Genomic DNA, 25,335 nt, shown 5'->3' with positions numbered 1-25,335 from the left:
GCTACCCATTTGCAGAGGGAAACCAGCAGAGGTGAGACTGCCTGCCCGCCCTGATCTCCCCACCCCAAGGAATCCCCAAGAGACCTGCCACACACCCCAATGTTGCAACACCGAGACCTGCAACACCCCCCCCCCCGATGAAAACAGGCGCTGTCTGTCGCTATCAAGCCACCAGCCCTGCCGGAGGAAATCTCGGTGGCCAGCAAATTTGAGCCCCCACCAAGCAGGCCAGGTGAAGCTGGGCTTCCCCCACTGATGGGTCTTTGGGGCACCAGACAATTCCACACCGCCAGAACTCGCTTGGGCTGTATGAAGGGCAGTGCCGGGGCTTGGAGAGGTGCGGGAAGCAGCGTGTGGAAGGTTTTTGGGGTGTGGGTGTGTGGGTGTGTCCCCCCCTTCCTTTTTAACGCAACGCCATGAATACGGGGCCGAGGGGGAACGTCTCCTTTGGTCCCTGTTTAATGGATTTGAATATGAAAAGATGGAGGGATTTGGGTGCAGGGTGAGAGACGGGGCTTGCCTTTGTTAGGAGCTGCTCCTCCTGGCATCGATTTATTTAGCATGTGGAGGGCGGTGGGGGGGGGGCTCTCTCTTTCTGTCCCTCTCCTGGCCTGTCCCTTTCTGCCTGGCGTTCATTAGCATAGCAGCTGCTTATTGACAGAGCCCCGTCAAGGGGACACAGAGAGCCGGGCTGGGGCTGGGGGCCGGCGCAGAGGCGTCCAGGGAGTGAATAGAGGAGGAAAATGGCCCTTTTAAAAAAAGAGGCAAGAAAGAAAGAGGTGGGAGAACAGAGGCTGTTCGCGGGAGGGGGAGGGGAGCTGAAAAGATGCCAGGGGAGCTTTGAATGGAGCAATGGGGGCACCCGGCGGGTGCTGGGCCTACCTCAAGGGAGAGAAAGCAGACGGAAGGAGAAAGATCTGGCCGGCGTGAGGTGGGGGGTCGCAGGGAAGCAGCCCGGTGAAATCTAACCTTCGGCAGAGCATATGGAGGCGTGAAGCAAGGCCTCTCCCTTGCCACACCAGAAGGGGAAAGTGGGAAAGGCCTCTGCCTTACCATGCAAATAAAACCCGGACAGGTTTCTAGTCCACAAGCACCGGTGGCCTTAACAAGCACCCACTTTGTTTGTGAGGAGCATAGGGAGCTAAAAATTGCACTTTAAAAAAAGAAAAGAAAAAAGAGCCAGTTGAATTTGAAAAGGGCTCCTCCTGGTCGCTTAGAGACATTTCCGACCAAGCTCTTGAAGGCGTCAGAAGTGTTCGAGATGGGCCTTTGCATTCTCTCTCTCTCTCTCAAAGCATGCAAGCCTCTTTTCCTTTTGCACACACGGCTCCCAGCATCAACCCTCCTCCTGGAATTCAAATAGGGCCCCCTCCCCAATCCATATGGGTGATTTGATTCAAGGGCTTGTCTCTGCCTGATGAATGAAGGGAGACCCCAGGGCCAGACAAAAGCAGGCAAGCCCCTTTGCTGCGCCACCCCACGTCCCGTCACACACACACACACACACACACACACCCAGAACAGAGAGGTGACTGGTCCATCTGTTCTGGAGTCAAGTCGCATAAACAAAAAGCCAGAGACAATTGGAGGAAACACTCGAGAAGTTCAGAATTCTTTCGTGGCTTTCTGCGGCAGCAACATGAACCTAAGCAAGGCGGCCAGAAGACAATGAGACACCGCCAGAGTGGCAGGGGGGGGAAATTAATTTTTTTGGACTGGCCTGTGTCTACGACAGAAAACCAAGAAGTCAGGAGCGTCAGTAGTCCAAACCTCAAGAAAGAAGGCTCAGAACGAGGAGTCTCATCTGTTTGGGACAGGATTATTTCTGGAACAATGTCGCAAAGCAAAAAAAAAAAAAAGTCTTCTAGCTGACTGGAGTGAAAGGGGTAGGAACATAGAAAGCTGCCATATACGGAGTCAGACCATCTAGCTCAGGATTGTCTACACAGACTGGCAGCAGCTTCTCCAAGGTTGCAGGCAGGGATCTCTCTCAGCTCTAGCGTGGAGATGCTGCCAGGGAGGGAACTTGGGACCTAGATGCTCTTCCCAGCGCAGCTCCATCCCTTAAGGGGAATCTCTTCCAGTGCTCACACTTCTAGTCTCCCATTCATATGCAACCAGGGAGGATCCTGCTTAGCTAAGGGGACAAGTCATGCTTGCTGCCACAAGACCAGCTCTCCTCTCTAAGGGGATGCTTAGGGGATGAAGGATGCTTCTTTCCACAGCCTCCCTGAAGCACTGCAGAACAGCCCCAGGGGGGAAATTTTTTGACAAAAAATGAAGCAAAATAAGAGAGTCTCATTTTCACTGTGAAAGCCAAGTGCTTGATCAAGCCATTTACTTTGAACCGGTGACCACTTTGCATAGTGTTCTGAAATCTGGTTCCAGACAAGCAGGAGGTTTTTGGTCTGGAGTCAGTTCGGGATAACTGGTAACACCTTTCTGAAGCAGTTGTGGGGTTCAGTTTTACCCCTTGACTGGTCAAGCCTCTGCTTTGCATGGAGAAGGTCCCAGGTTCAATCCCTGGCACCATCTCCCAGGACTCATGAGGTCACTCCCTAGCATCTAGAAGAGAGCTGCTGCCAGTCAGTGAAGACAATCCTGACCTGGCTGGACCAAGGGTCTGACTCAGTAGATGGCGTAAGCAGCAGGCAGACAAGATTTTGTGCGCCATTAAGAGGGTTCACGAACATGCTAACTGGGCAAAGAAGCACCTTTTACAAGTGGTGATTCTCTTTGTTGAGCAGGGGGAGAGCAACTGGCCCTATCCATCCCCAGCACAGCATCCCTCCAGTGGCTGTTGCTGGGGTTTATCTTCCGTTTCTTTTTCTACTGTGAGCCTTTTGGGGACAGGGAGCCTTTTTTGTTTTTGTTTATAGCTACGTAAACCGCTTTGGGGACTTCTGTTGAAAAGCGGTATATAAATATTCATCGTATCTGCTATCCTGTCAGGCCAGTTCAGCACCTTCAGCAAAGGGATACAGAAGAGGTCCAAATGCATTATTCAGCCACTGGGAAGGAACTAGAAAGAGGCAAGACTCCTTCAGGCAGCTTTGTTGCCCCTCTTGGAAATCAAGCTTCATCAGGCAGCAAGTGGAGGGTTGTAGGAAGCAGAGAACCTTTTCTCTAGGAGAGGAGAGCTGGCCTTGTGGTAGCAAGCAGGACTTGTCCCCTTAGCTAAGCAGCGTCTGCCCTGGTTGCATATGAAAGGGAGACGATGTGTGAGCACTGGAAGAGATTCCCCTCAGACCCAGGGCCTGACTCAGTAGATGGCAGCTTCCAATGTTCCACCTTGCAGAATCACACGGGCAACAGGTCTCTGCTGGCAAGGAACTTGCAAATCTAAGAGAGAGAGAGAGCGAGTGCGCGAGCAGGGGAACAGCAGAAGAGAGACAGCCAAGGATGCAAGCCAAGGCGATCATGCATACTCAACGTGTGATTTCAGCTGGGATCAACCAAAGGCCAGGGCGAAACTGTGGCTGTTGAGCGTGGTTTCATGCATCTGCTCAGGGAGGAAAGCTTACCCAAAGGGTCAGCAACAAGGGAAGGGAGGGATGGTTTGGAACAGCAGATAATATGCCCAGTGGGGGGGAAATCATAATTTGATTTTTCGCCTGAAGAGAAGGATCTCTTCCGAGTCTGGTTTTCAAGTGGCCTTTCCGCTTTACTTTTTAATTCCACACACACACCCCCGCCCCCAGGATTAAAAAGAGTAAGCGATTTAGCCAGCCAGGATGGGCAGGGAAAGAAGATGTGGTGGATCATTTGGCTTAAACGATGAACAGGGCAGCAAACTGGAGAGGAAGGCAAAGAGCAGCCCTGTAGCTGTGGAGAGTTGAGGACCAAGGACAACCTGGGCATATACAGGTGAGAGGCAGGCAGCCACATGGCCACCAGCCAATCAGGCACCAGGGAGTAAGTTCCAGAGAGTTTATTGCACCTGCTCCATAGAGGTGAGAGTGCCAGACAGGCCCAAACACCCGATGCCGAGCTGAACAAGGCGCATGGAGGTGCTACTCTGCCCACCCAGCTCTATGGTTGTGCAGCCTTACTTGTTCACTCCATATATGGTGATGCCCAGTTCAGGATCAGCCAATACCACTTGCACACGGCTAATGGCAGGACTAATTTTTCTGCCTCTGTAGTTCCTTGTCTCAGACCAATTTTGGAGTCTCCCCCCCCCCAAGGGAAAGCAGAAGTGCCCCTGAGCATTCCCAGAGTGCTTTCCCTCCTCCTCCCCTTCCCCGCCAGCAGCATTCCTGTTGTACCTCGGAACAGTTATGTGACTGAGTCACCAGGCCTAGCTGGGTGCCAGCAAGGTCTGGTGCAGAAACTGGAGGAGCTAGCCCTGTGGAAGACGCACAGGAACGTTATTTGGGAGAACACACCAGGTGTGCACGCACCGGCTTATTCCTACCCAGAGAGGCCCTTCAAGGACAGCTGTGCAACTCCTTCCCGAGTGCCAGAAGGAAGCCACAGTTGCACACCGCAAAGTGGCACAAGGAAGCTCCCTCCGTTCTGTGGGCATGTGCCGAGAACAAGGCTTCCTTGCTAGTTCAGCCGACAGGCTTGCCTTGCCTTGAGCCCCTTCCAACCTCGCTTCTCCTCTTTCACCCCCAGCACCCAACGCTCTGCTTCTGTCTCCAGAGGCTCTCATTTAACCGCCACAGCTAAAGCCAAAGGCCTCCATCCTTGGCCCAGCCTTTTCAGCGGGCCTCCAGGTTTGCCCCCCCCCCCCGGCTTGCACCCCCCTAAGCCACCAGTGGGGAAGTAACTTGCCTAGGGAGCAAGAGGTTGCTGGTTCGAATCCCCACTGGTACTTTCCCCAGACTATGGGAAACACCTATATGGGGCAGCAGCGATATAGGAAGATGCTGAAAGGCATCATCTCATACTGCATGGGAGGAGGCAATGGTCAGCCCCTCCTGGATTCTACCAAAAGAAAACCACAGGGCTCTGTGGGCGCCAGGAGTCGACACCGACCCTCGATGGCACAACTTTCCTTTAGGGCACCCCTGAATGCATGCCCAGCTCTGGAATTCCTCAGGACCAGAACCAAGCTTAGATACTATTTCTCTGTGGTTTCACCCCCACTCCGGGCTCTATTATTTCCAGCAGCCTAATAACAGTTTTTGTGCTGAAATGCCCAAACAGTTGGGAATGAGTAGACCCTGCTGTTCTCCTAGAAACCCAGAGATCTACCAGGAGATCAACTGACCTTTGACTCTCCCTGGACACATCTGTGCTTAGCCTTTGCATAAGGCAGTTTTCTTGAGTATTAGAAAGCAGCCTCAAATATTATTATTATTATTAATAATATTATACCCTATCCAAAGGCTCTGGGGCATGCTGGGCCTGTTGAAACGCAGGCTGCAACCGTAGGCATACTTAAATCACGTCCAGGATTTCGGCTGGGATTCCGAGACGCTGTAAGGCCGAGTTTCACGGGGCTAGATTTCAGCTCATGGCTCAGTTCTTACCAAAACTGAACTCTTCCCCAACCCCAATAAATGCTTACTCACAAGTAGGCCTCAGTGATAGGTCACCCCCAAGCCCAGGATCACAGCTTTAGGTGGGAAAGAGGAAAGAAACACAAGCAAACTCTTTTTTATATATAAAAAGATCAGTGGAAAAAAATTTATTTATAAATTTCTCACCCTGGGGCTACTCATTGCTATCATATACTCAGGAAGACACTTTCCTGTACAGACTTTCTCTTTTTTAATCCAGTTAAAAAGTGATCACATACAGCTTCAATATAAGCCTAAAATTCTTAACAAATTAATTAACATAATTAAAAAAAGGTATTTGCCATCTAGAAAGGAAAAAAAGACCACCTACAGAAAGCCTCCTCTCTGGAGCAATCTGTATTATCAGCTTCTAGTGTCCGTTTGTGCCACCGACATCAATATTCTTCTCAGAAAAATATCCAGAGTGTTGCGTTTGAAAGACTGCCCAAGAGACCTGACAGGCACAAACACCGCCCACCTGTGTTTTAAAACCAGAATTGAAAAAGGACTCCATTTTGGCACAGAGAGTCACAGCAGCAGCCCAAGAAGCAGGGTGGGGGTGGGGGGATCAGTATCCCTTTTGTCTTTTTTTTTTTTTTTAGCAGGGAGGGGGAGAGAATATCCTGTCACCTAAGGAGGTTTTTTGTGGGGTTGCATAGAAACAGCTCCGTAGACCCTACACAATGCATTAAGGTGGCCATCATAAACACACTCAAACAGAAGCCCCACCAAACTTCGTGGGGCTTAGGGGTCAATCAGCCAGCAGCTTTTCAGGGAAAGTAATTAAGGCAGAAGTTTTCAGAGGGCCCCCAGATGTCATTGGACTACATAATACCCCATCACCATGGCCAAAGGCAGGGGGCGATAGGAGTTGTAGTCCAACAAAACCCCTGAATTAAGGCAAAAAAAGGAAACAAACCCCAGAATGAAACCATGAACCCCAAGTACGTCTCGGAGCAAGGAAAACTCCCCCTTCAGCTTTCCATGCTGAATTTCCCCCCACCATCTTCCCCTCATTTTGTGGGGGAAAAACCCCCAAGCCAGCCAGGAAGAGGAACCCCCCCCCCAAATCCTTTTCTTGAAAAGGAAAAAAAAGCAGGGGCAGAGATCAAACACAACCCTCACTGCACATTTCATTTTCACCCCCAAAACGGCTTCACAGTCTAAGGCATATTTTTATAAAAATATAAATATGTGTGAACATCTTTACAAAAAGACACTCTCCAGAGAGAGCTTCCTTTTGGAAAATCAGGTTTCAAGCCAAGTTCTCCTCTGCGAGAACCTATGCTAGTTCGGCTTTGCTGCAAACACATTTCTTTTTAAACTATGTCATAAATGTTATGACATTTTCTCGTGGCAAATCCATTTAAGAAGGAAAAAAAAAAGTTATGTGCAACTAACAACAGACACCAGGAAAAAAAGAATCTCCCCCTTCCAGGAATCCTAACACTCCAGGAGCACTTCCAGACGGTGCTCATAGGGATCTTGCGGGGGGGGGGGGGAGGCGCACGCACACACAGACAGAATTCCTTGGAAAGTCACAGGTTTCAGAGCAGAAAAGGCAAGCGGAATTTCTCAGGTTTGATGGGGTTTTGCAAGTGAATCAAAGGCGGACAGCAGAAACTCAGTGCAGTGACGAGCAGGGAGAGAAACCACAAGTCACACACTTGAAAAATGCATAATAATTCAATCCCCTCCCCGCCCCCGATTTCCAAAGCACTCAAATCCCTTCAAAAACACCAGGTTCACAAATATATATATATATACACACACACACATACACGCACGCGCGCCTGCACAGACACACCAGATAAATAGTTAAGCACACAGCCTCAACAGTGGTCAGCTCTCTTTTAAAAGGTTTAATGGCTATTTGAGGAGGGGGTCGAGGGCGAGAGGAGAGGGGAATGCAAGAGCTATGGCAGTGATAAAAATTATATACACACACACTTTTTCTCTTTAGTGCATACAAAAAGATGGGGAGAAAAGACACTGTAGGAAAGTGGGCCAACGTCTCTGCATGCCGGCCAAATGCCAGGCGAGAGCAGCAGTGGAATTATACATGCAATCATTTGTTTGAGAGAGAAAAATCCCCTTTTCCCCCTTCCTCTTTCAGAGTGGAGTGGACTATGGTGTTATTCCAAACATTAAAATTTTGGATATAGTTTTTTAAATTCAGCTCCTCCTCGTGAACAGTAGGGGGAACTCACATACTTTTTGACTGGCCAGATTCACTGTTCAACTTGTTTAAAACCAAACAAAAGCCAGCCTCCAGCGTCCAAAGCCAATTCAGTAGGACTGCAAGAGGGAGAGAAGACGCCCCCCCCTTTTCAAAAACTGAGAACGCAGCCCTCAAAAGGAGAGGAACTTGCCATCTGTGGGATATATTTCAGCCTGGAGACCCGCCAAGTTGCACGAACTGTTTGTTAACATACTGAAATCTGCATTTATTTATTTTTTATTTTAAAAAAACAAAACATCTGTATGTTGAGAAAACAAGTTCCCTACCCTGAACACACACACAACACATTTTTGATAGTACTAGGGGATGTTTTCACTCCAATGTGTGTGTTTTGTGTAGTTTAGGGGCAAGCGGGTGTTAAATTGCTTGCCCCTTTTTAGGAAGGGGAGTGACTCCAGTGGAAAGAAGGGAATTGGGGGGGGGGACCCCGTGGGGTGTGTGAACTCATCTTAAAGCACCTGACCAGTTCCTTAGCTGAAAAAGGAAAAAGGAAATACTGTGGCACAACCGAGGTAGATGGGAGATAAAAATGAAAGGGGGATAATTATTTCCATATACAGTAGAGCAGACACCAAACCGCACAAAGAGACAGAGACGTCCTCCTCCCGCCGGCCCCCCCAGACAACCCCCCTCCCCATAAATCTCTCCGAGTCCCATTGCTTTTGGGAAAAAGTAAGTCAAAAACCAAAAGAGATTCCAAGCAGCTTTGCATTTTTTTTTCTTCCTTAAAAAAGGTTAACCCTCGACAACCTTAAGGCAGCAACAACAGTGCACGGTGTGGGTGGAGGGGCGGCCTGTGTGGGACGTCCTGGAGGGAGGGGGCGCTTGGGATTGTGCCCGGGGGCAGCCTCTCCCCCAGTTCCCGTGGCCCACACCGCAACCCGGCTCTGTCCAGGGTCTCTTCGCCCTTCGGCTGGGCTCTTTCCACGATCCTCGCTCGTGGGAACAGCGCCACTCCCCACCCACCCCGCCCCTCTTTTCAAATACATGTGCGTGCGCGCGCGCGCTCGTCAGCCGCCTGGGATCCGTCCGGCCTCTTGGCGTGGGAAGAGCCCGCAGCAACCGAGTCAAGAGCGACAGCAGAGCCGGGGACCCAGGCCGGCGTCACCCCGGTGGCATTTCAACCGTGGAGAGAGGGGAGCCCCGACGCGCCCAGGTGCGAATCCTGCGGCCCGGCGCTCCCGCCCGCCTCTCGTCCAGGGCGCGCGTGGCCGGGGCCGCGCCGTCCGTCCGGGCTGCTGCCTGCGGCGGGGGCGGCGGCCCCCCATCACCGGCTGCCGGCGGAGTACTTGGCCTTGGTGATCAGGTAGAGGACGATGTCCTGGTGGCCCCCGAAGGCGGCGATGTGGAGGGCGCTCCAGCCGTCGCGGTTGGCCAGGCGGATGTCGGCGCCGAACTTGACCAGCAGCTTGACCAGCTCCAGGTTGCCGTCGATGACCGACTGGTGCAGCGCCGTCTGGCCCTCGGGCCCGAAGGAGTTCACGTTGAACTCGCAGCTGCTCATGCCCTGCAGCAGCGACTGCAGCTCCTGCGTGTTGCCCTTGCGCACCGCCTCCTGGAAGACGCGCTGGCCCGGAGCAGGCTGCGGCGGAGGCGCCTGCGGCGGCGGGCAGGTGGACAGCTCCGTCTGGCTCATGGCGCGGCGGCGGCGGCCGCCTCCGGCCCGCGGCTCCGGGGCAGCCCCTCGGCGGGGCCCCGCATGGACGGGAGGCGCGGGCAGCGGCGGCGCGCCACGCAGCCCCCGGCGGCTTGCAGCGCCTCCCCGACGGCGGCGCTGGCGCAGCCCAGGCGGGCCCCCGCGCGGCGCTGCCCTGGCCGGGGGCCGCCCAGGGAGAGCTGCCCGCCCCGTCGGGGACGCCCCGGGGCCCTCTCCAAGGGGCGCCGCTGCTCAGCAGAGCGGGAGGCCGGCGGGGGAGCGCGGCTGACCGGCAGGCTCCGTCTCGAGCGGCGGCTGCTCCTTCGGCTCCCGCTAACGCTGCTGCTGCTGCTGCTGTGCCGGTCGTCTGACTGAGCGGGGCCTGCCCACGGGGCCGCCTTTTAGACGGCTTGACATTTGCATAACAATGGCCGGGCCGTGACGTGCCCGCGCCTCGCCAAAGGAGGCGCGCGGAGGGGGAGGGAGGCGAGGCCGCCGATTGGCCGCCGCCCAGCGGGGGAAAGTGCGCGCGGGGGGGGGCGGGGCCAAGCGCCCCCTCCCCTGCCCGGAAAGGCGCCCGTGCGCTGGAATGCCAAGGGGTCCCCTCCTCGCCCTGCGCGCGCGGCGGGGGGAGAAGGAAAGACCTCGAGCGGCGGCGGCGGCGGGCCCTGGAAGAGAAAGGGGGGCAGCGGCAGACCGTGCCCCCCCCAGCTGAAAGGGAGCGTGCACGGATCTCTGCCTGTCTCGCTTACCCATCATTTTTTAAAAAAATGCATTGCAGGCTTGCGACCCGAGGGGCGCTTGCTTGGCAGGAGAAGAGTGGGGTTTACTCCCGAGGAGACCCGGGCGCGCAAAAGCACCACCGCAGCAGCAGCCACAACCACCACCACTACCACCAGCCTCCTCGATCGGGTTGTTCCTTGTCTGTAGGAGGGGGAAAGAAGCGGGGAGACAGACGCCGGGGTCGCTTTTGATACTTTTAAAAGTGGGGGGTCCCGATCCGGAAGCACGGTGCAGGCGTCGTCTCGGCTCCGGGAGGCCTCGGCTGCGGATCGGAGCCTCCTCGGAAGTAAGCCGCGCCGATTCCGAGGGGCCAGCGTCCCCGGTTCAAAACAAAAAGAGACGATCCTGCTCTTCCTCCACCCCATGCGTTCTTGGGAGCTGAGGGGGAAGCCCCACGGGGTTTACTCGCAAGGAAGCGCTCAGTCGGTGGCGATCTCTAGCCCTGCAGTTGTCCGAGCGCCGGGATCGTGGCGCGGTACTCAACAGAGGCTTTTTAAATTCTGTTTTTGTTTTGAAAGCAAACCCGTTTCCAGATCATTTCCTGGCAGTTCTGTTTCTCTTCCGATGTTTGCTAAACGTCTAGTGCAACCCTAGCTGTGTTTACTCAGAAGTAAGCCTTCCGGAGCTCAGTGGGGGCTTACTCCCCAGTAAGGGTGCAGCCCAGATAAAAGTGGATACCATTGCAGTCGCAGTCCTAAAAATACTTGCTGGGAGTGAAGGCCTCTGACCACCAGGAGACTTACTCCCGAGGAAACAGGCCTCGGATTGCGCTGCAATGGGCACCTCTTGGAGAGGCTGATCATCCAGCTAAAGCTCGCGAGTTGGAAGCTTTCTGGAAGCACCTTGGACAGAAAGGACATGTGGGCGTGGGAGATTTCAGCCTTCACTCTCCTCCCAGGGAAGGCCACATATGCCTAGCGTGGTTCAGGGGCCAGAGAGAGTGCTGCAGAAATGCTCCCTGGTCCGGATTCATTGGGTGCAACCTTTTTAAAAAAGACCCTCCCACCAAAGAAAGAAAATATCTTAGGAACATAGGAAGCTGCCAGATACTGAGCCAGACCCTTGGTCCATCTAGCTTAGTGTTGTCTACACAGACTGGCAGCGGCTTCTCCAAGGCTGCAGGCAGGAATCTCTCTCAGCCCGATCTTGGAGATGCTGCCAGGGAGGGAATTGGGAGCCTCGATGCTCTTCCCAGAGTGGCTCCATCCCCTGAGGGGAATCTCTTTCAGGGCTCACACTTCTAGTCTCCCATTCAAATGCAACCAGGGTGGACCCTGCTTAGCTAAGGGGACAAGGTAACATTTTTTGCAGCAGCTGTGGATAGGGGGCGCCGATGGGTGGAAATGGCCCCCAAGAGAGAAGGAGCAAGAGCGGGTGTTTGTCCCTAGGATCCTTCTTAAGCCCTCCAAAACAGGAAGCTGCCTGTTACTGAGTCAGACCCTTGGTCCGTCGAGCTCAGTATGGCCTGCACTGACTGACAGCCCCTCCAGCCCAAGGTTGCAGGCAGGGGTCTCTCCCTGCCCTCCCCGGAGATGCTGCCAGGTTCGAAAACTGGGACCACCTGCATGCTAAGCAGAAGGTTCCAGTTTCCCAGGCTCTGCCCTACTTCTTAGAATGGCCTCTGTAGATGTGGCACTTTACAAAGAGCGAGAGGAGAGGTCCCTGCCCCGAAGGGGTCACAATCTAGATAGCAACACAAGTGGGACAACGAAGGAAGGGGAGAGGAACTGAGGCTCCTTTACTGGCATCGCTTGACTTCCCCCATAATCCACACCCACTGCAAAGGCCTCTGTGGGAAATGCATTGTACCCACCGCACTCTCAGCCACCTAAAGAAGATTGTGCAATTGTGGCTAATTTCTCCAAAACAGGACTGAGTAAGGAGACTGTCCCTTCAAGAAACAAGTCACCGCCAAGCCCTGGGCCTTAAAGCAGCTGTGTGAGGGGCAGGAGTTCAACAGGTTGGGGCACCATGCTCCGCCGCATCTCCCTGTCTGGAGAAGCTCCCCCTGTTGAATTTTGGCCTCTCCTGCTGCAGTTATTGACTGGAAGGTGGGTGCCAGTGTGACCGTCCTGAGCAACCGGCTGGAAACCCATCTGCATTTTCCCCCTTCTGTCTCCATGAGTAAAAAATCCCTCCTCCTTTTCCTTTTCCCTTTTCAAAAAAGGGAGATGAAAGGCGAAAGTTTGAGAAAAAACGGCCAAGGTGCCTCATGGGACAAAGGGCTCTGCCGAAGAAGCTTTGCTTACAATACACACTGGGAGAAGGCCTTAGAGCCCTTTGCCTGTGCCTCTGCTTGGTTGAAAGGGGCTGCCAGGATGGGAGGGGGCCCGTGGGGGAGGGGGTGCTGAGGGCCAGCTAGAAAAGCCTTGGGGGGACTAGGTGAACAGGCTCAGAAACCAGGCATCGCTTTCCCCCATGAGGTCCGGCTGCTGCTGCTGCTGCTGCTGCTGAGGAATGCTAATTGCCCCTGAATTGCTGGTGCCCCCTGAGGATTTTGGAGGGGCGCGGGGGGGGGCTTCTTTTGTGCAAGGGCTTGGCTGAGCTGAGCTTGGCTGTGGCCTGCCACAACCTGGTAGGGGCAGGCCTGTGGTCAGATGGCACCCTTTCCCCACACGGGCGTGACTCAAACTGATATCGTCAGGAGGGCCCTTATCTGCAGCCAAATCTGTTGCATGGGGAATCCGCTGGGCAAACAAGAAGAAACAAACCAAACCAGCCCAAGAACTGCTGACTCAGAACAATTCTTGGGAAGAGGAAGAAAGAAAACTGAAAGCTGATAAAACGGCCGCAGGATGCAGTGGAGGGGAAAAACAAAACCCCAGCGGAGAGGGATGGGAGAGGGAGGTAGAAGGAGGCACTTTGCGCTCTCAAGAAGCTGTTCCTGAGCACGGGGACGCTTCCAAGGGATGATGATGAAGGGTTCTGTGTGACCCAAACGCTTGCCCATTCTCGCCCACACAAAATTGGTGTCTCCCCGAAATGCCTGCACAGTGATGTCGCTCACTGGTAAGTGGCTTGCCCGTAAGGGCTAACATTTTAAAACTTGATCAGAATGATTCGTGCCAAGAAAGAAACAGGGTTCCGCTTTGCAAGGGGTGCTGCTTCCCTGCCCCACTTCGGCTGAGCTCCTGTGTTGACATGGAAGGTCAACAAACATTCAAACTGCAACTCCTCGGCGATGACACAGGGCCCTATTGTTCCTTCACACCACACCAGGCAAGAGCGCTGAACATCCAAACAGGAAGCTGTACCAACCAGATGGCCGCTACCATGAGAAACGGTCTGGCCAAGATCAAACTTGGTTCTCTGGCTGCTGTTGAACTACAACTCCCATCATCCCCAGGAGGGGCGTAGCTAGGGGAGAGGGGGGCCCGTGTTCGCCCCTCTCCCTGGCGGCCCCACCGAGTGAGGGAGAGAATGAAGGAAATAGGCAGGGGTGGAGCTGGGGGGGGCACCTCCTCAATTATAGCTACCCCCCTGCTGGCATGTTGCGGCTGGGGATGATGGGAGTCGTAGTCCAACAGCTGGAGGGTTGAGCTTGCCTACCCCGGACTAGAGTCCTGTTTCCAACAGCAGTCTGGCTGGCAAATGTGGTCTGAGAAAACCACAAACAGAGCATTGAGCGTGTGAAGCCCTCCTCTGTCAACCCCCCCGCCCAGTTTTTGGTACCCCAAGGTAGCCTGTCTCTGAGCATGGAGGCTCCATTGTCTCGAAGAGCTGTTGGCCGGCCGATCCTTCATGAAATGGTCTCATTTCTTGTTTCCCCCCATCTAAGCTAGCAGGTGTCACGCCTGGCAGGCGTGTGGTTCAGTTAAATCCGTTACGCCCTTCTCAGGCACCCATGGGAAGGGCTTGCCACGATATTTCACACCTCTGCTAGACCCAGATATTTCCCCATGGCGAGTCCTCTCCGTTCCTCCCATCTCGGCTCCAGCAACAAATGGTGACCAAAATCTCAGCATCCGCTCTTTGATTCTGGCCTCCGTCCTCGTGTTCGCTCTTTCCAAATGGCACCGAAGGCCCAGAGAATTCCCTCCCCCAGTGTCCATTTGTCTGGACCAAAAGGAGTTGGGGGCAAAAGCAGCCACCAAACCGATTCAGGGCAAGAAACTTGGCAGCGTCTAAGACTCATGGGTGAGAGGTTCCCAGTGGAGCAGCGCAGAAAAGGGGTCTCTCTGGTCCAGAGAAGTCCACCACCACGTTGGCCTTCCAGAGATGATTCATCATATGACACCCTGCCATATTTTGAAAAGTTACAAGAAACTGAGTGGCAGAACAAATCCCCGGTCCTCCTACACATGGTCCGTGTAAGAGTTTTCCTGCCCTGATCTTTACCCAGTAAGGAAAGTTTAAATTTTAATTCCATCACCTGGCTTGAATTCTGCTTACTCTTATAGAACCTGCCTTGAGTCCTGTTAAATATGTGGGGACATAAACCTAATCTTGTCCAGCATCTGATTTCGAATGGTGTGGCACTTTCACAAGCAAGGTCTGAAGCCACAGCCTTCCTGTTTTTCTCCAGCATCTAATATTTAGAGGTATATATACTGCCTCTAAATATGATTTCCCATATGTCTAGGCAGTGTTTAGACATGTCTTCCTCCATGACTTTGTCTGGGGGAGGGGAACTAAATTAGTACCCATCACATCATGAGGTGATGAGTTCCCTAGGTTCATTTTGTTTGTAGAGAAGAAACATTTTCTTTGAAAGGATTTCTATTTGCAATTTCCCTTGCTTTTGTGAGTCAGACACTCGTACCCGTCGACTGCAAACCTTTTGGTAGATCCTGTTCGACCAAACGCCCATCTCCTTCCCCATTCCTGATCTAATCTCTCTCTCTCCTGGGTTCATGGAGCAAGACACCCTGAGCCCAGGAGCGAACGCTGCCTCTCCAGACAGCCTGGTGACATGGTGTCTCTTGGAGAATGCCCCCAAAGGCATCTTCTCCGCCTGTTCTCTTCCCTTGAAAAACCAGTTCGTCCCACCCTGAGTGTCTGGGTTTTATGATCTGCCCTGCTTCTGTGAATCGAGGAACGGTGGAGCCGAGGGGTCTTGGAAGAGGACCGCAAGCAAAGGAGTGTGGTGGAACCTAGAGAGAGAAAGGGGGAAACCGGCACACAGTTCTATTCCGTTCCATTCTGTGTGCTACTGCTAACATTCCTTTCGATTTTTCAGGGCCTAATCTTCTTCCTCTTCTCCCTCTTATTTATTTGGTATCAGTGTGCACAACATATTGCCCAAACAACATGGGTGAGTCTCTGCCCCGAGGACCTTACAAATTACCTTGCAGCAGGAGGAGCTGTGTTACCTCAGTGCCCTATGGTGGCACGGAGATAATTTCTCACATGTGACCATTTGGTTTTACTGCATTTTGTCTCTTTCTCTCTCTGTGATTCTGGCCTTGTTCTGAGTCGCGCAATTGTTATTTGAACCAATAAGTTGCCATCTGACAGGTTTTCCTGCTGCCACATGATTGAAAGATGTAAATAAGTGAAGTCCTGTGCTGCTTTGCGACCTTTTGTAGGAGAAATGGCAGGAAATATACCAATAGCGTGCGTGTCTAATTAATCAAAATAATTAAGAAGTGGAACAGTGGTAAGAGTGTCTCGAACTAGGGGCCACGAAACCCCCAATCCAAACAGCTCAGCTGACTTGGAGCCAGCCCCTCCTCTCTCAGCCTGACCATCCTCACAGGGTTGTTGTGAGGCTGCAAAGAACCTTGCACTCTTTGGAAGAAGAGTGGGATAGAAATGTCATATCTGGATTCTGGAATACGGGGTGGCTGCCATGCTTTGGACTACCATCACTTCCAACTTCAGTTGTGGCTGGCGATTATGTTGTGGCAATATTTCACAGGAACAGAGGAAGCTGCCATCTACTGAGTCAGACCCTGGGTCTATCTAGCTCAATATTGTCTCCACAGACTGGCAGCGGCTTCTCCAAGGTTGCAGGCAGGAGTCTCTCTCAGCCTTATCTTGGAGATGACAGGGAGGGAACCTGGAACCTGGATGTTCTTCCCAGAGCAGCTCCGTCCCCTGAGGGGAATCTCTTCCAGTGCTCACCCTTCTAGTCTCCCATTCATATGCAACCAGGGCGGACCCTGCTTAGTGAATCATGCTTGCCACCACAAGACCAGCTCTCCTCCCAATCAAGGAGCACCTTCACTCGAATGTAGCGAGATTCAAAATTAAACATGAATTTAGTTAGATCTAAATGTGATACGTTTTAGAAAACCTAACAAATAAAGAAATCTGATGTTTATAGTCCGCAGTCCTTTTAGCTTTCTCATTAATAATTTTTAATTTGAAACTTTTAAAAAAATTAATTTCAAATGTGGCTAGAACCTGATCTTTTTAAACGTGTTTAATGTTATTAATCTTTTATTTTGCATTGTATCTATTTGTATTAATGCTGTGAGCCACCCCGGGGGCCATAGTGAACTGCAGGGGTGTTTTATTTCTCTTTGTAAACCGCCCTGAGCCATTTTTGGAAGGGCAGTATAGAAATTGAATTAATAATAATAATAATAATAATAATAATAATAATAATAATAATAAATGAGTGCAAATAAATAAAATAAATAAAACTGCCTTGAGCCATTTTTGGAAGGGTGGTATAGCATGCAAGCAAGCAAGCAAATAATAATAATAATAATAATGAACTCCTGCCAGAAGCCTTGGAGAGCCGCTGCCAGTCAGAGCAGGCCATCCTGAGCGCGCTGGACCAAGGGTTTGCCTCGGCAGGAGGCATCCCCCCTACACGCTCCCACCCAACCTTCTTCATTCACCCGCCTGGATTCATTCATAATCTCCAGGGGCCTCCTTAAGGGGAGGCGGGGGGCGGGGCCTGGCTCGGCGGGGGGCGGGGCCGGCGGCGGCCTCATTAACATGTGTCGGGGAGCGTGGGAAAGTCTCAGGCCTTTCTTCCCAGCGCTGAGAGCGCGGCGAGGAAGGCGGGGCGGGGCGGGGCGGGGCGGGCTGCTCGCTCGCTCGCTCTCTGCAGCAGACCAGAGCAGGCTGCCAGGCCGGGATGGCTCTCGGCTGAGGAAGCTGGAGCTGCGAAGCAAAATTTGGGTGCAAGCCTGTGGCCTGCTGCAGGGGGAAGCGCCTCGGAGGGTGCCTCCCAAACCAGGCGCCGCCTCTGCAGGCTTTGCGCGGGGGGGGCGGGGGAGAGAGAGAGAGACCCCTCTACGGGGGGGTGGGCAGACGTGGCGATTGTGGCTGATGGGAGTTGAGGGCCAAGTTTGCCCACCCCTAGATTAGTCCCCACCCTCTCCCCACCGCCCACAGAGGTGCACCTAGGTGATTTGGGAGCCTGGACCTCAAGGCCTTGGAGGGGGCCCCCTCCCCTGCAAATTAGGCATCATCATGCTCTGCACCTGGGACAGACGGAAGAGGCTTGGGGGGCCCCCAGGGGGCTGTGGAGACCCTGGAGTTTGGCCCCGAAGTCCAGGGGTAAGATTGCCACGATATTTCTCACGTGATCCGCCCATCAAGGCCACGGGGCCTGCTTTCAGAAGTAACCTGAGATGGATGCAGAGTCTTGGGGACTCACCCCCCCCCAGGCCCATCCTGGAGGGCTGGAAACTCCTCCCTCCCTCACAGGGGGGTTGTGAGGGCAGCATGAAGGGGGAGAACCATACCTGCTGCGCCCCTGACTTCTGCAGAGGCCTGGCGGGAGGATGGCGAACTCTAACCAAAAGCTGGTCCTGGATATTTTTCTGCTGGAATGTTTTTGGCCGTGGAAAAAAAAAAAGGCCTTCAGATCTCCAGGATTGCCGGATTCCGGAAACTTAATGCAATTACTCTGTTGAGGGGAGGAGGCAGGAGGGAATTCTGCATGGGGTGTAACTCAGAGGGAAAGCCTCTGCTTGGCAGGCAGAAGGTCCCGGCTCCAATCCCTGGCAGCATCTCCAGGTAGGGCTGGGAGAGACCCCTGCCTGGAACCTTGGACTGCTGCCAGTCAATGCAGGCTGAACTTAGGAGGCAGCATTCCTAGGGGTACTCACAGCCGCGCACTCGCTTTCTCCCTCACACACATGCCATCTTCTGAGGTTTGCTATGATAGAAAGATGCATCCTCTCTCAGTGCCACTGGCACGAGAGGCATTCTTTCTTCCTCAAAGACAGGAAGGAATACCTCTCACATGCATGCATGCATGACCTAAAGGGGGGTGGAAGCATTCCGCCCTCAGCTTTGTTGAATCTGATTACAGTTGACAGCCTAGACACGGAGACACTTATTTAAAATGATCTTTGCACCCCTTCAACTTCTTGTGCAATTCACTCCTGGACAATTTTCCAGTCGGGTTAAGAGGATGAACTCAAACGCCCCACCATAAAAATATAAAGCGGCTCAGTTATGGCATGAATCAAGGTTACAAATTGCAAATGACTCCTGGAAGAAAAAAACGCCAGCATCTCCTCTGATCAGGAAGAACAGCCCTCTGATAAAATTGAATTTTTTAAAAAATGCCCAGATTGAATGGGGTCTTTGATGTTTACCCGCTTTTCAAGCCAGGAGGATTTATGGCTTCCTCAAAGCAATCTCAGCCAGGAACCACATCCTTTGATTCCTTGTTTAGTGTTGGGGGGGGACGGGGACACATGGGTGCTCCAGAGCTGTAGCTTCCTTTACACAACATGCGATGAAGAGGGGTGGACTCCTCCTAGTACCTGGCACTCAAGAGGTAGACTACTTCTGGACAGGGAGGCTCTACTTAGCTACCATGGCTAACCATTGCTATAGATGGGGATTGCCTTGTTGGGTCAGACCAAAGGCCCTTCTAGTCCTCCCACTGGGGATCCCACCAGCAAAGCTCAATCACAACTCCCCACATGCGATTGGCTCCTGTTCAGAGGTAGACTGCTTTTGAGCAAGGAGGCTCCATTTCACCACAGCAAATTTCATCTCTTGTTTCCCCCATCTGAGCTGGCAGGTGTCACTCCATGCCTGTGCCTCCTCCCCTTTTCAAGGGCGTCTAAAAGGCAGAGAGACCTGCCTGAAGAAGCTTCCTGCCTAAGCCTGTGCTTTGCACAGGGGAGAGCAACAGACGCGGGGCGCGAGGAACAGGGATAAAGATGCCTGTGTGGATCAGCCTCATGTTGTCATCTGCCTCTTCTCCTGGCGCCTTCAAATGTTCTGCATTGCAGAAGCAGCAGCAGGTGTGTGTGTGTCTGTGAACGGAGGCTTGGATTGCGTGGCCGTGTGGGGCTGGATCAGAGAGCCCCCAGGGTGTTTTTCTACACAGGCTTTACCGTTTTCTGTGAAGCTTTGCTGTGAGTTCAAAAACGATGCAAAAAGTGGATTTTTTTTTACCCTGGATATACAGCTTAACACGCACCGAAAACCCCGATTTGTGTGTGAACTGCTTCTGGAGAGCTCGCAGGGACCTGGGGGGCCAATCTGGCCGATGTGTGACCACAGGCTTGGGCTCCACGGCCTGTGTGGGAGAGCGCCAGGCCCTTGGCCACTCACCCCGTCTTCCCCTCCAGACGACACGGAAGGCCTTGCCATTTCCTCATCCCCGTCGGGCTTGAGCGGGGACAGAGCGGACACGTCTGCTGGGCCTTCCCTCTGGAAGCGGGCGGCGGAGAGGCCAGGCACCCCCTTCTCCCTGAGATCTGGCTCTCGGCCTTGCGGGAAGAGGAAGAGGAGGACGGTGAGCAGACCTTCCTCCCGGCATGACTGAGAGGCCTGGCCACGGCTGCCTCCAGGCAGTGCCCCACGGGACCAGGGCTCCCCCGCGCTGCCCCGGTTGGCTCCGGCTCACCAACGGTTAGGATCCTAACCGTGGGTCTTGGGGAGACCTCTTTGGAGACTCCGTTTCCGTAACCAGGCCGGAGAGGCCCACTCCATCGCGACAGGCTCTGCTTTGCTCACCGTACTGATGCCAAGAGGGTGATCACCCCAAAGCACAAAGACGTCTTAGGGGGGACATCGGTCATCTGTCTCAGCGTCCTCGTCTCCCCTGATCTGCAAAAGCCGGAGCTCAGCAAGGATTGCTGGGGGCAGCAAAGGTTTTTGCAGGGCACACAAACCTCGGGCTCTAGCGGTAGTCTTCTCTCCCCCCCTGAGAGTGAGCCAGCGCTCTGGGGGGGAGAGGACAGGGGGAAGAGCTTTTTCTGTTGCCGTTGCGAAGCCCGGAGCCCACAGCCCAGCAACACACCGGGGCCCTCGAGGAGGGGTGAGCGGGAGAGCGAGAATTTGCTGGCGAGGGAAACGTGTGTTGCCTCTGCTCCAGATCTCCCAAGAAACAGCGGGGACATTGCTGCAGGGGTTCGAGAGGGTGAGGAAGACCACGAGCCGCAGCCCACGGATCGGAGTCACGTCACACCTCTGGACTCATCTGGGCAACCGGGGGCGGGGGGGGGTGGCGGGGAAGCACGGCTTCCGTGGCGTCTCTGATTGCGGAAATGGGACACGGCTTGGGGCAAGAGCAGAAACCAGCGCCATGCCAAGAGGTTTAAAAGCCCAAGAGAGATGGTGCATTTTAATAAACTGTTCCACATTGCTGGCCACCATAAACGCCCCCAACAGAATGCACCCCACAGCGTCCCTCTGTCTGCCCCCAATCTCTGCATATCAACACTGCCCATGAGATACATTCCAGGGTCACCGTTAATGGCAAATGTGTGCCGCCGGCGCCGCCGCCACCTCAGTCCCGCTCGTAGAAGCTCCGGCTGTCTTCCGAGAGGTCCAGCACCTCTTTGAACTGGGAGACCAGCCGCCGGAAGTGGGACCCTTCCCAAAACACCTTGCCACACTGGCCACAGCAGTAGAAGTAGGCCAAGTCCTTCTTGGCGAGCACCCCGATGGGAATGGCCTCGAGTTTCAAGGGCGTGCCATTGGGCAGCAGAGCCGACTCGGGGTCCAAGGAAGACTCCTCCATCCACTGGCAGTTCGGACTGTACAGAGGGCGCTGGGAGCCGAGTTCGAAGGTTTCCGCCTCCGTGCTCGGGCCAGGATCTTCCGACAATTCATCTGAGGGGGAAAGAATAATGGGCATTTCATGGGTGTTGGGTTGAGCCGCCTGCCACCAGACACCCACCCTCAGAGGAGTGTCTCTTGCATCTCTGCACGAGTCGCCGGTCTACCTTTGCCGCACGCCAGTCACCCTCTGCTGCAGGGAATTCCACACATGGTCAGTCCCAACGCTGGGACCAGCAGAGGGAACTGCCTTCTGGGTATGCTGCCTTCTAAGGGCCCTGTTCAGAAGCCCCGTGGCGGCGGGTCTCAGATGGGCAGCCTCATCCGAGGTCTGGAACCTGGCTAGGCCTCTTGGGAGACGATTTGGCCCATTTATCCTTGGCGGCCCAAAGCTGGGAACGCCCAGTCTGCAGAGACAACCTGCGTGGCGTGGTGCTCTCCGTGTTCCAGATGGGGAACCAGGAGGAGGTGGCTCTGCTCGCTACGAGGCACTTGGAAGAGAGCGGGCTCTTCCCCTCCCACCCGCCTTCCCCAAATTCAGTCCCCCAGCAAGAAAGAAAACCTCTTTGTCTCTCGGGAGCCAGCTAGGAGATGACCTTTCGGCGAGGGGACCCTTTTCGCTCGGCTGAGATTCTTTGCCTGGCTGGCACTCCTCAGCTGGCCCCAGTGGCCTTTTCAAACGGGCTGCGGGCGAGGGACAAGAAGGGGGCACCCTCGTGAAAGGCCTTTGAAGAGAATTCCCTCGGAGGTCGGGGCGGGAAAAGGGACGGACGGGGCTTTACAAGCTCCCCATTGAAGAGCAGAGGCTTTGAAGTGAGTTGGCGCTCGGGGGCCCTTTGAAGTGCCACAGTCTAGGGAGGCCAAAGGCATGGGCGGCCACCACAGCTCTTGTTCTCTCCCTTCTCCCCACAAAATATGGATTCTTCCCCCCCTCTTCTCAGAGCTCAAGTCTGCTCTATGCCGTGTGCAGTTTACAGAAAGACACTTCATGCTGCCTTTAAAAAAACCCATATATCACCCTGATGCAGAATTTAAAACGAAGCTCGTGAGTCTAGCTCAACTTTGATTTTTCAAAACAAGGTGCTAGACCTCAAGGCTGTGGAGACAAGCTTGCAAGCCTGATGAAACTGCGGAGTCGAGCACGGGCTAGATAAGGTTCTGTCCTGCCACCTGCCCCCTCCACCGACAAGGGCTGAAACGGAATAAATTATACAACACTCACACAATCTGGTTTTTGGTTAGGTGACTTCTCCCCTATAAGAAAGCACAAACCCACTTACAAATGGGCTCAGCTTGGATCGGTGCTGAAAAGATGGGCTCTGTGACCAATGGAAATCCTGCAAATGATGCCTAGGAACATAGGAAGCTGCCATATACTGAGTCTGACCCTTGGTCCATCTAGTTTAGGATTGCCTACCCAGACTGGCAGCGGCTTCTCCAAGGTTTCAGGCAGGAGTCTCTCTCAGTCCTATCTTGGAGATGCTGCCGGGAGGGTGTTTGGGACCTTCTGCACGCAAGCAGACAGGTGCTCTTCCCAGAGTAGCCCCATCCTCTAAGGGGAAGATCTTAACGTGCTCACATGTGTTTGCATATATTGCATACGCATGTATTTGCACATATCTACCTAGTTTTCATCATTTGTTCTGCTCCGGGGCAAAGAGCTATGCAGACCATCTGCTTTGCGAGCAGAAGGTCCCAGGTTCGCTCCCTGGCGGCATCTCCAGGTAGGGCTGGCAAAGACCCCTAAGCCTGAAAACATGGGAGAAGCCGCTGCCAGCCAGTGCGGTGCAGACAATACTGAGCCAGATGGATCAATGGTCTGACTCGGTAGAAGGCAGCTTCCTAGGTTCCCCCGACCACTGGAAATCTGGCTCAGCCTTCTGCAGCCTCCAAAACCTCAGCAGGCAGAGACACAAGCTGAAGCTAGTCTTTGCTACCATCAGGACTAGCCACTTGATTCAAAATCTAATCGTCAAGTCAAAGCCGTTTGGGAAGAGGTGTTTCTGTGCTCGGTTCCAGGGGTTTTGCTTGGACGGCAGGAACCCCGGAGGGCCATAAAACCACAGCCCAAGTCTGAAAACACACCCTGGGAGTATTCTTGGAGTCCAAAGGTCCCTGGGAACCTTTTAGATGGCAAGAGATCACACCTGATAAGAGAAGTTACAGCCTGAGAAAAAGCCCTGAGCCCTGGGTCGCAGGCACCCAAGACGCCTGGTTATCTTCCACCTCCAGATAAGGGTGAGAAGCCAGGACAATGGACTCCCTCCGTGTAACCCATGGGAGAAGAGCTGGTCTTGTGGCAGCAAGCCTGACTTGCCCCCTTAGCTAAGCAGGGTCTGCCCTGGTTGCATCTGAATGGGAGACTAGAAGTGTGAGCAGTGCAAGATATTCCCCACCCTTAGGGGATGGAGCCGCTCTGGGAAGAGCATCGAGGCTCCAAGTTCCCTCCCTGGCAGCATCTCCAAGCTAGGGCTGAGAGAGACTCCCGCCTGCAACCTGGGAGAAGCCGCTGCCAGTCTGTGCAGACCGTCCTGAGCTAGATGGACCAAGGGTCTGACTCAGTATACGGCAGAGCAGAGCAGCTGCGGAGCAGAGCTGTGCGGGAGGCCAGAGGCCGTGGCAAGAGGTGGGTGCCGTCACAGGGGTCTCCCTCCGCCCCGCGCCCCCCGGCGGCTCTGACTTGCCAGCCTGGTGCTCCTCCCTGCTCCGCCACCCTGCAACAGGCACAGGAAACTCCGCCAGTAGCCTCGGGACCACCGAGGTGGGAATCAGCCCCTGGCCGATCTGCCCAGGCATGTCGGTGGTTTCTGGCCAAAAGCGGCGAACAGATGCTGGGTCGTCGCAGGGAAAGCAGTCGGGGCGGGAAACATTCCCAAACCCTGGGAAACCTGCACGGAGCCCGAGGTGAAACATTCAAATGAGTAATTATACCGCGATTAATTGTCCTTTAATAGCATGCAAGCTCGGTTATAAAAAGAAGAGAAAAGAAAAGGAGAGAGAGAGAGAGAGAGAGAGAGAGAGAGAGAGGAGTTCCAGCCACTGCGAATCCTGCGTCTGTGGGCCTGGGAGAGAGGAGACCCACTTAAGAACGTGAGAAGAGCCCTGCTGGATCAGGCCCAAGGGGGCCCCTCTAGTCCAGCCTCCTGGTTCACACAGTGGCCCACCAGATGCCTCTGGGGTGCCCACGGGCAGGAGTTGAAAGGGGCCTGCCCTCTCCCTTGCTGTGACTCCCCTGCCACTGTGGAAGGAGGATTTAGACCAGGGGTGGGCAAACCCGGCCCTCAAGGAGGAGTTGTAGTTTAACAACTGCTGGAGGGCTCGTGTGGCTATCTAGGTGAGCTTCCGTTGACCAAGTGGTGACGTGCCGTAGTTTCCTGGCAAACAGCAGGCTCAGCCGGCTGGTCGGTCACCCCTGCTAACTAGGCAAAGAGGCACCTTCTAAAAGCGGCGATTCTCTTTACTGAACAGGGGGAGAGCAACTGGCCCTCTCCGTCCCCAGCACAGCATCCCTCCAGTGGCTGCTGCTGGGGTCTATCCTACGTTTCTTTTTTAGATTGCAAGGACAGGGAGCCCGTTTGTTTGTTTGTTTGTTTGTAAGTAAACTGCTTTGGGAACTTTTGTTGGAAAGCAATAAATAAATATTCGTTGCAATAAATAAATATTCGTGGGGCAAGCTGGCCATCTGTGCCTGCCACGCGGTGAGGAAGGTCTGACCACGCCGTGGCTTCTCCTGGATTCTCAACCATTTTAGCACACCTGGGCAGCTGAAGGTGGCAAAATCCTCCTCGCCCCTTGCCCGGGAGAAATGGAAGGCTGATATTAACGTGGAGAGGGGGACCCAAACCGAAGGCCTCCGGTTCAATCCCTGGCAGCATCTTCAGGTAGGGCTGGGGAAGACTCCTGCCCGAAACCTTGGACAAGCCGCTGCCAGTCAGTGTAGACAATGCTGAGCCGGACGGAGCAAGGGTCTGACTCAGTAGGAAGCAGCTTCTTATGTTCCCATGTGACACAGGGAGACAGGCCGGTTGTGGTCCAGTCACCACTGGGGGACGCTTGGATTCCCACACCTGCTGCTCCCCCCACCCCACCATGGGCCCCCAGGGAGATTCTTTGCCGCTGCTGCTGCTGCCGTCTTTCCAGAGCGCCACAAATGAAGGGCAAACGGGAGACAGACGCCTCTCTCGGAGCCCCTTTCTGCGAGAAACCGGCCCAACCAGTTCGGTGGCTGGTGG

General features: G+C 54.0%; 2 protein-coding genes across 10 annotated transcripts in view; both read right to left on the bottom strand.

The window, feature by feature from the left end:
- Window positions 1-9,019: 9,019 nt before the first annotated feature.
- NRARP (NOTCH regulated ankyrin repeat protein) lies at window positions 9,020-9,388 on the bottom strand. Its single transcript, XM_053282518.1, has one exon. The coding sequence runs from the start codon at window positions 9,386-9,388 to the stop codon at window positions 9,020-9,022; it is 369 nt and encodes a 122-aa protein (XP_053138493.1).
- Window positions 9,389-20,634: 11,246 nt separating this feature from the next.
- The window catches only part of EXD3 (exonuclease 3'-5' domain containing 3), a 95,742-nt gene continuing 91,041 nt past the window's right edge, over window positions 20,635-25,335 (bottom strand). For all 9 annotated transcript variants that reach the window (XM_053282029.1, XM_053282031.1, XM_053282030.1 and 6 more), the window contains one exon: window positions 20,635-21,157. In XM_053282029.1, coding sequence (XP_053138004.1) covers window positions 20,832-21,157 — 326 coding nt within the window. In that variant the 3' untranslated portion in view covers window positions 20,635-20,831. The remainder of the gene's footprint in view (window positions 21,158-25,335) is intronic.

Source organism: Hemicordylus capensis, chromosome 17 (genome assembly GCF_027244095.1).
Source record: "Hemicordylus capensis ecotype Gifberg chromosome 17, rHemCap1.1.pri, whole genome shotgun sequence".
NCBI classification, from domain to species: domain Eukaryota; kingdom Metazoa; phylum Chordata; class Lepidosauria; order Squamata; family Cordylidae; genus Hemicordylus; species Hemicordylus capensis.
Note: the sequence above shows the minus strand (reverse complement) of the source record. Positions and strands in the feature narration are given on the sequence as shown.